Source organism: Populus alba, chromosome 11 (assembly GCF_005239225.2).
Source record: "Populus alba chromosome 11, ASM523922v2, whole genome shotgun sequence".
NCBI lineage: Eukaryota > Viridiplantae > Streptophyta > Magnoliopsida > Malpighiales > Salicaceae > Populus > Populus alba.
This window is the reverse complement of record NC_133294.1, coordinates 15,246,039-15,256,781: the sequence shown is the minus strand read 5'-3', so window position 1 is coordinate 15,256,781 and position 10,743 is coordinate 15,246,039. Positions and strand designations below refer to the sequence as shown.

Below are 10,743 nucleotides of genomic sequence, written 5' to 3'. Positions count from 1 at the left end.
AATGTCATATTTTTTATTTAAATGTTAAAATTTTATTTTTCATTATCTTTACCTATAATTTATTTATAACACAAAGGTTGCATGATTTTTGGTATGAGGGAAAAAAAAAACAAAATAATATGCTAAAAAAAAGGTTTTCCATGCTGGGGAGATGTGGTAGTTTGAAGAGATTTCAAACCTCCATACATCTCGAGAGCTATATAGAAAGCTTACATCCAGCGCGTGACGTCTGAGTATTTTATGCAGCGGTCACAGTTCGAGCCGGAGAACCAGAACATGGAGATTCATGATCCAATTACTATGCACACCGGTGAATCCAATCTATTTGTTTTGCATATAAAGTTAATGGTAAGATTCTTTTTTATGACATCTGATTTTTTTTTTAAATTGTTGTTTTATATGAAAATATTTAACTAACAAAAGTTTTCTTTTGTAGGCAAAAGTTCGAGGACAAGGACCAAGACCGATTAAGCTTTTTATAGAAACTTACATATGAAATGATGACTTTCGAAAAGGGGTGTAGTGGCTTGTGGATAGTCGAGCTCGGAAGTTCATGGTAAGTTGGATTTCAACAACTTTTTTCTTAAGTTATTAATTTTTTTTTTTAAAATTAACTAATTGGTTTTTTTTTATATAGGAAACATTTACAACTTGATTGCAGGAGAGATATGAGGACAATCATTCAACCTATCTGGAGTGCGATCTGGGTTTATGGTTAAAGGGATCATTTGATATGCCTGATTGAAATTGGATTTACGGTATCTCAAACATTACGACTGAGGATTTGCAAATAGGTTGTAATGTATTGACCGTTGGTTCATTGCACTCGAGTTCAAGCTCTCAATCTTCAAAGTTTCAAACGGTTGTGCAAAAACAAGTTAAAGCTCAAATGATCCAGTTTATTGCTGAGACAAAAAAACTTAATGCTGAGATGACTGAACTTATATGATTGTACATAGAGTTGTTGTCAAACATAGAGGGTACATGTTTTTCACCTTATCGCTTGCTCGGTCTCGAGGAAGATCCAACTCCACCCCTTCCAACTCTTGTCCTTTCGATGAATTGTATTCAAACTAATAATTTTTAAATTTATAATAAATATTTGATTTTTTATTAGTTTTAGTTCTTTTAAATTTTTTTAGTTTGTTTATTTGATTAAAAAAAAACAATATTAAAGAAATTAAATATAGAATTACCGATGAAATAAGCTTGTCAGAAAGTTCCAGAGAGTTTAAAAAAATTACATGAAATGCCACTCATCATTACACACATATTCGTCGATGGGCTAAATCCCTTGTAAAGTTCCAAAGAGTTAAAAAAAATTATATAACATTGCCACTAACAACATGTCAATTACTAATGGTTTCAGTCTATGGATCATATGAAATAAATCACTAATGAAAATTACAAATGATTTTCTTAGTCGATGACATAACATACTCACCAATAGAATTACCGATGAAATGATGGTGATAAATGTTTTTGTTTGGCATGCCTTTTTTTATTTGTAAATCCATCGATGTATATATTACTGACGGAATGATCAATGGAATAGAAATCACCAATGACATAACATATTCACAAATAGAAGTACCAATGAAATGATGGTGATAAATGGAATAGAAATCACCAATGATAGTTTTTTTTTTTAATGAACAATAATCATTTATGATTCCGTCTATAAATGTTTTTCTAATGGAATTAGTGTCTAAATACCAATGGAACAATCCATCGGTAATATGCAAAATTATAGTGGTGATTAGTAGGTGCCACATCAAGAACCTCTCTTTTGTAATTAAACATGGTAATAGTTTTTAGTCATTACTAGTTGACTTTAATTCAATTTTAATTTGTATTCTTATTATCCAAATATTTAAAGAATTGAGGATAAAAACGAGTTATGATAATTCTTATTTGTGCTACGCCATGTAGCCTTGTTTTTCTTATATTTAAAATGATGTTCAAGTAACGCATATGCTTTTTGAAAAAGAAAAAAAAAAATTATTGACTCAAGTCATAGACCGAACTAGGTTAAACAAGTTGATTTTATTTTAATCAAATGATAAAAAAAAAAAGTAATGACAACAAATGGACCAAATTAAAAAAAATGATAATGATAACATAAAAAAAAGTATTTTTTTAATAAAACAGGATAAATGATGTAGCTTAATTCTTAACCTATTAAACACAGAAAGAAAAAATTGGATTAAAAAAAAAAGCTCAAGTCAATTCGAGTTAGCATTAAAGGATATGCCAACTTGGGTTAACCCATTAAGCCCGCAACCTAAATCATGAGATCGAGATAACTTAATAGAAAAGAAAACATAAAAAATCATAAAGTTAAAAATAAAATAAGTAATAAAAACGATGTTAACTCGCATTAATGTTTTAAACTCATGACCCGAGGCATTAGACTAGAAGCACCCTACTTAGAAAAATCACAAAGCCCAATTAGGAGCCAATTAAATGTTTAAAGATTAACTTGGAAAGAGAATATCAATCACAATCACACAAAAGGTTCTCAAACATAAAAAATAACAATTAAAAGAGTGAGGATCAAAATTGAAATACAAAATAAATTTTATTTTTGATTGAATGGTGAAATTAAAAAAGATAAATTACTTGAAAAAATGACAAAAGAAAATCAAAAGAATGAGGATAAAAATTGAAATAAAAAAAAAAATTTTGATTGAAGGATTAGATTAAAAAGAAAATTCAATTAAACAAAAGAACTCAAAAATTCAAAAGAATAAGAGCCAAACTAGAAAAAGTAATATACGACAAGTTGAGATAGAATGATGAAATTAAAAACAAATAAAACTTCAACAAAAAGACTAAGAATAAAAATTAGAAGAAAAAAAAACAAGAAATGAAGTTGAAATGCCAATAAATAGGGCCAAGTTGTAATTTTTTGGGGAGATAAGAGAAATAAAGAAGAAAAAGAAGAAAGCTCACCAACAACAAACCAGATCACCACCACCGACACTTGTAACATCACCAGGAAAATGATGCAGCGACGCTTCTAATGACCCACAAAAGGGCATTTTTGGATGTTGAGAGAAGCTGGTTGAGCCTAACCTTTTTGTTTTTTGTTTTATTTTTTTTACGTTTGGTCAAATGCAAAGTTGTTCTTAAGTTAACTTGATAATAACGAGAAAATCATTACGAAAAGATGAAAAAGTCCCCAGGCACTAGTTTTATAATTTTTTTTTCGTTTGACTGTGCGTTTTTTTTTTATATATATATTTAGTCAAATACCAAGTTACCCCTCAGCAAAATTAATAATAACAAAAAAGCCATTATAAAAATAGGATATTTTCCCTTGATGCTAATTTTATTTTTATTTTTTTTTTACTTTTAAAAGTGTTTTGGTCATTTTATTGTACATTGAAATGACAAATAATTTATTTATCCTTGATTAATTTGGTAATGATAAATGAAATAAAAAGACCTAAATTCCTCCAATAGCCACCGTTAAGTTTCTTTGATGAAAAAGCAAAATTGTAATTACATTTCTAGTGAATAGTGATTTCAGTTATTGTGAAAATCCTTTGTGTTTTAGATTTTGTTAATATAAATAATAAATTATTATCAAATTAAATGAAATTATTTTATATTTAATGAAAAAAAGTGATAGAGAGAAAAATTCTCTTTTATAAATTAAAAGGTACGTGCACGTTAATAATTTCCTTAGACATGCTATTTGGTTGTCTTATTAATCTTGGATATAGACATAAGAGGCATTTTAAGATTAAAATTCTCTCTTTGGATTATCTTTTCCCCATAACTTATTTTCCATCTTATTTATACACACGCTATAATAACATCACAAAACATCCAATTAAAATTCAAATATCCTCATTCAAATAAAGATATCACTATTATAATTAAGTGATCGTAATCGTTTAGTTTATATCTCCTAAACGGTCATAAAACACTTAAGGATCATATACTTGAAATAAAATTAAATAAAAACATAACATGAATGTTAAACATATAATTGAATATTAAACTTAAACTAAAACAATGTATTTAGAATAAGATTTGCTGAAATATTTATTATTATAAATAATTAATTATTTATCCTTAAGGTATTATTGCGTATATTTTCATGCAAATAAAATAATATCAATAAGTGTTTCATAATTTCAACAACATTTTATTTAGTTTTATTTCTAAACAAAGTTCATAAACTTTAAGAAATATAACTCAATATCTCTCTACTATAAGATAATGTAGCTCTAGAATACAAAGAAAACAAAGAAAAAGATATATATTGAAACTAAATAGAATAAGCTAAAAAACTAAAGGTGAAGAAGAGCTTAAAAATCTATAAAACACTCTTTCATTCAATTTTTTTATAATAGCTTTTGAAATCAAAATTGATATAAAATAAATTATGGCAGCCAAAATTAATTCTCTTCATTTATCAGCTTTACTTATCTATCATAAAATAAAATTAACCTAACAATTCTTAGGTTTAAATTATGATTTTTTTGCATTAAATAAAAAATTATTAAGGTTAAAGAATAAAACTATATATTCAAACATTGTAATCATGAAATGGAGAAATTAATGAGCGGAATAAAATAATTATTTTTAAGTTAAAAAAATTATTTTATAATAAACTTAAATCTAAGTATAAAATAAGTTAATAACAAAAAAAAAAAAAATCAAATTCAAACCCAAAACTTCACCTTTTTAAAATCCAAGATTCATGGCCTGGTGGCCATGCCAAGTTGAGCGGGCCTGATCGAGCACATGTGGTTAGAGTCCAAAGTGATTGATGGATTGAATCACTTTTGTCCCATTGAAGATGAAAAATCTGGTTTTGAATAGTGGTCGAATAACTATTTAAAATTCTGATTAAAGTTATTTTTTAAAAAAATTTTATTTAAAAATATATCAAAAATAATTTTTTTTATTTTTAAAAATAATTTTTATATCAACACATTTAAATAATTTTAAAACATAAAAAATTTTAATTTTAAATAAAAAAATAAATTTTAAATTTTTTTTTTTTTTAAATATTTTAAAAAACACACAAAACAAGCAAACAGGTAATTTCAAATTTAAGAGGCTCTCATGCAGTAGAAAGAAACCACATCAAGAACATCTCTTTATGCATTAGAAAATCTGCTTTTGTTTAAGTCGTCTTCTTCAACATGGACGTCAGTATCATTTCAAGAGAGCTCATCAAACCCTCTTCGCCATCCATCCATCACCTTTCACCGTTCAAGCTGTCCCTTTTGGATCAGCTTTTACCCACAACTTATGTTCCGATGGTTTTCTTCTACCCAGCAAATAACAATCAAGATTTCAAAGGTTTACAAATCTCGATTCAACTAAAGAGATCACTGTCCCAAACACTATCCACCTTTTACCCTTTTTCTGGGAGGGTGAGAAACAACTCCATTATAGACAACTACGAGAAGGGTGCTCCATTTGTTGAAACCAGAGTGAAGGGGAGTTTGTTCGATTTTCTTGTACAACCTCAGCTAAATTTGCTGAATAAGTTTCTTCCATGCCAACCATTCGGCTATCAATCAGATCCAGAAGCAACACCGCAGGTAGCCATACAAGTTAACACATTTGATTGTGGTGGGACGGCTCTCGGTCTCTGCTTTTCACACAAGATCATCGATTTAGCTACGGCGATTGCGTTCCTCGACAGCTGGGCAGCCAACACCCGAGGTCATCACCATGAGCAAATAAATCCTGGTCTTTTTGAGGCGTCATCCCGATTCCCTCCGCAAAATGAATTATTAGTTCAATTTCCTTTGTGGGTGACGGAAAACTACTTGTTCAAAGAAGGAAATGTCACCAAGAGATTCGTTTTTGATGTCGATGCCATTGCCGCTCTAAGGGCTAGGGCTAAAAGCAAACGCGTGGCGAATCCATCGCGCACTGAAACACTGACTGCCTTCATTTGGAAATCCTGCACAGAAGCTTGTAGGTCGTTATGCGCTCTGCCAAGGCCGTCTGTCTCTCTACATGCAGTGAATATAAGACAGAGAACAAAACCTAGCTTTTCAAGATACTCTATTGGGAACCTGTGGTGGCGTTCAGTGACAGCCTGTGAGTTGGCTGATACCGGGATAGAGTTGAATGATTTGGTGAGCTTAACTAGAGAATCTTTCACTAATATAAACGATGATCTCCTCAAGGATTTCCAGGGTGAGAACGGGCTTCAAGGCATATCTACGTCCTTGCTGAAACAGCTGGTGGGGATAGGCATAAGAAACCCAGAAATATTTTTATTTTCTAGTTGGCTTAACTTTGATTTAAATGATGTCGATTTTGGATGGGGAAAACCTATATGGGTGGGTCTTACAGGAGAAGTTGGACGCCCTTCAGGGTGGGCGAACGCTACTTTCTTCAAACAGACTGGACGAAACGATGAAATTGAGGTGTGGATGACCTTAAATGAAAAAATAATGTCTGCGGTAGAGCGTAACCCTGAGTTCCTCGAATTCTCTACTCCAAATCCTAGTATTATCATGCCTCATGCATCATCTTAATTAATATATAATTGTTTTTTGATATTTCTCCGACTGCGAGTGGTCGAAGCCTTATGTTTTCATGGATTTGATGTTATTTTTTTCTCTTTTCTTTCTTTTGGGTGGTTCTGCTCTTCTTATGTTGTGTGCTTCTTGTTCTTGATATGCTCCGTTTGTTGTTGGGGTGGCTAAGGAAGTCATCGCAGGCACAGCATCATCGAACAAGATTTTCTTTCTTTGATATTTGAGTTTTATTATTGGTCCACCACCGCAATTTTCTTGTGGTCACATATTCTGCAAGACTGCAGATAGGCCTTTTGTGGTCGCTGAAATTTTTAACTTTCCAGGACAGTAGAGTTTTAGTTTCAGGCTTCTTGAATCAATGAATGAATGAAAAGAAATAAATTAAGTAATACTCTAAAATACTAGGGAAATTACTGTAATTTCCCAGACGCCTTTTATTTATTTATTTATTTAATTATTAATATATTATATTATTTTCATGACACAGATCTCGGGTTTGATGGCTTAACCTCATAGTTTTGAAACCCGGCCCGGCGGGTCAACCCGGGACCCAACCGTCCCGGGACTGGAACCAGGCCGGGTTGAAAAAAAAATAAAGGAAGGAAAAACCCGATGTGACCTGACAGGTTGACCCGGCGACCCGATTGACTCGACAAGACCCGGCCGCAAACCCATTGACTTTTATTTATTTTTTGTTTTTTTTACTAAAATGACATTGTTTTGATTTTTTTGAAATAAAAAAATTTGACCCGGATGACTCGGCGACCCGGAACCCAGGCCTTAGACCGAGCCGGGTCTTAAAACTATGCTTAATCTGGTTTGACGGGTTAACCCGGAATTGTTTTTCTTTTTAATTAATTTTTTTCGTTTAGTTTAGTTTGTTAATGTTAAATTTCTTTCTATTTAATTATGACTTTTATGATATGTATCCTGGGCTTGACGGGTTAACCCAATTAATTCTAGGTAAACCCGTCAATGTTTTTTTCTATTTAGTTATCAAACTTTCATAATACGGATCCTGGGTTTGATGGCTTAACTTGGTTTGACGGGTTAACTTGAAATTGTTTTTCTTTTTAATTAATTTTTTTTTGTTTAGTTTAGTTTGTTAATGTTAAATTTCTTTCTATTTAATTATCAAACTTTCATGACATGTATCCCGGGCTTGACAAGTTAACTTGGTTTGACGAGTTAACCCTGTTAATTCTGGGTAAACCCGTCAATTTTTTTTCTATTTAGTTATCAAACTTTCATGACGCAGATCTCAGGTTTGATGGGTGAACCTGGTTTGAAGGGTTAACCCAGTTAATTCAGATTTTTTTCTTTTTCTTCATTAGTTTTTTTCTTTCTATTGGTTTTTTTCTTTTTAATTAATCTATTTAATTATCACGTTTTTATAACACGACCTTATAGCCAGACCCACATCCAATGCTCTTGGGTCTGGTGTTGCAACCAGACTCATTTAAATTTAACTCATGTAAGTTTAATATTATTATTAATATTATAAATATTACTGCAGGGTCAAGCGCTGCAGCCAAACCTAAGACTCTTGAGTATAACTTTGCAGAAATACCTAACACTTTTAAATCTTAATTTTTTTTTAATTTTTTTTATGTTAAAAAAAATTAACTTGTGATATCACACGGATCATGTAACTAGTAATGGATCAATAATGCATGGGCAAGCTTTTGACTTGGTTGTCATCCCCATTTCTCTTCATTTGATTTGAATTTTTTGTTTTTTTTAAGCTCTAGGATCCAAAATAGTCAAAGACTATATAGATAGCATGTGCTACATGGTTAATTCAAGTGACGATAATATGAGATAATTTTGATTAAATTAATTAAAATATAGTTTGAGATGTGAGACTAAAAAACCCCATAAAAAGAAAAATAAAAAGAAATTATAAAGTTAAAGGTTTAATGACCTAATATTAAAGACAAAAACAAAAACAACTTCAAAAATATAATGTTGAAGAAGAAAACCTGAGTTAATTAAGGATAACTTAATGAATCAACAACCCACAAAAATAAGATCAAGATAAAAAAAAATTCGAAAGGATGACCTAGTAAAAAAACAAAAGTTCAATAAGAAAAAAGTAAAAAAAAAAAAAAAAAAAAACTTGAGTTAATTGGGGTTAACTTTACCAACCCACTCTCGAAATATCCAAACGATGAGAAATGTGAAGAATGACAAAGCTTAAGGGCAAATAACTTAATGTAAAATGATGAAATTGAAAAAAAAAACATAAAAAAATTAAAGGGAAAAATCTGAGTCAACCTGGATTAATTCGACTAACCCACCATATACAACATGAGATCGGAATAAAAAAAAAAAATAGACCTCCAAAAGAAGGCCTTCACAAAAAAAGATCAAGTTAAAAAAAAAAAAAAACATTGTGAACAAAAATACAAGGTGACCTAGGTTAGCTTAACCAACTCGCTCTCAAAATAACAAAACAGAATGAAAAGCGAAAAAATGATAAAGCTCAAGGGAAAATAATTTAATGCAAAATGATGAAATTGAAAAAAAAATCATAAAAAATTAAGGAAAAAACTGAGTCAAATCGGGTTAATTCGACTAACTCGCCACTTATAACATGAGATCGGGAGAAAAAAAATAGACTTCCAAAAGAAGAACCTAGCAAAAAAAAAATGAAGTTAAATAAAAAAAACATTGAGTAAGAAAATACAAGTTAACTCAGGTTAACTTAGTTGACATGTACTTGGAATAACCCAAGAGAAAGAAAAGTGAAAAAATCGCATAGCTTAAAAGCCACTAATTTAACGTCAAAGTATAAAATTGTTAAAAAAAATCATAAAACAAAAATTGAGAAAAAAAAAGTTATAAGGCAATCATGATTAACTTAACTGACCTATTATCTAGGATATGAGATCGTGAAAACTCAACGAAAAGAAAAACACAAAAACCAATGAAGCTAATGGCTTAGTAATCAATTATCAAATGATGAGTTTGAAAAATAAAATCAATTTTCAATAAAAGACTGCAACTAGGCCTTTTGTGGTCGCTGAAATTTTGAACTTTCCAGGACAATAGAGTTTTAGTTTCAGGTTTCTTGAATCAATCGATGAATGAAAAGAAATAAATTAAGCAATATTCTAAATGGTGTGGGGAAACTACTATAGCTTCCCCACGCCTTTAACTTATTAATATATTATTATATTATATTATATTATATTATACTATAGAATTGTTTTTTTTTTTTAATGAAAGTTTTTTGTTTGATTTAGTTTGTCAATGTTAAATTTTTTTTATTTAATTATCAGATTTTCATGATACGAATCCCGGGTTTGATGGGTTAACCTAGTTTGACAAGTTAACCCGAATGTTTTTTTTTTTAATCAATTTTTTTCTTTTAGTTTAGTTTGTTAATGTTAAATTTCTTTATATTTAATTATCAGATTTTTATGACACATATCCTGGGCTTGACGAGTTAACTTGGTTTGATGGGTTAACCTAATTAATTTTGGGTAAACCCGTCAATTTTTTTTTTCTATTTAGTTATCAAATTTCCATGACACGAATCTTAGGTTTTACGGGTTAACCTGGTTTGAAAGGTTAACCTAATTAATTCAGATTTTTTTTCTTTTTCTTCATTAGTTTTTTTCTTCCTATTGGTTTTTTCTTTGTTTTTTTTTTTTTAAATTAATCTATTTAATTATTATATTTTTATAACACGACCTTATAGCCAGACCCACATCCAATATTCTTGGGTCCGGTGTTGCAGTCAGGCTCACTCAAACTTGGGTCATGCAAGTTTAAGGTTATTATTAATATTATAAATATTACTTTTAGGTCAGACGTTGTAGCCAAACCCAAAAACTCTTGGGTATAGCTTTGCAGAAAAACCTAACACTTTTACATCTTAGTTTTATATATATTATACAAAAAAAAGACCCACAACATCACGCGGGTCATGTAATTAGTAATGGATCGATAATGCGTGGTCAAGCTTTTGACTTGGTTGTCATCCCCATTTCTCTTCACGTGAATCAAAGTTTTTATTTTTTTTAGCTCTAGGATCCAAAATAGTCAAAGATTATATAGGTAGCGTGTGCTACATGGCTAAAAATATATTCATGTGAAGATAATATGAGATAATTTTGATTAAATTAATTAAAGTATAGTTTGAGATGTAGGACTAAAAAAACACATAGAAAGAAATTATAAAGTTAAAGGTTTAATAATTTTTTATTTAGTT

At 30.0% G+C, this 10,743-nt stretch overlaps 1 protein-coding gene across 1 annotated transcript; it reads left to right on the top strand.

Annotated features, from left to right (window-relative positions):
- Positions 1 to 5,067: 5,067 nt before the first annotated feature.
- Positions 5,068 to 6,545, top strand: LOC118047552 (stemmadenine O-acetyltransferase). Its single transcript, XM_035056887.2, has one exon. It carries the CDS (start codon positions 5,166 to 5,168, stop codon positions 6,519 to 6,521), a length of 1,356 nt encoding a protein of 451 aa, XP_034912778.1. The 5' UTR covers positions 5,068 to 5,165; the 3' UTR covers positions 6,522 to 6,545.
- Positions 6,546 to 10,743: the final 4,198 nt, after the last annotated feature.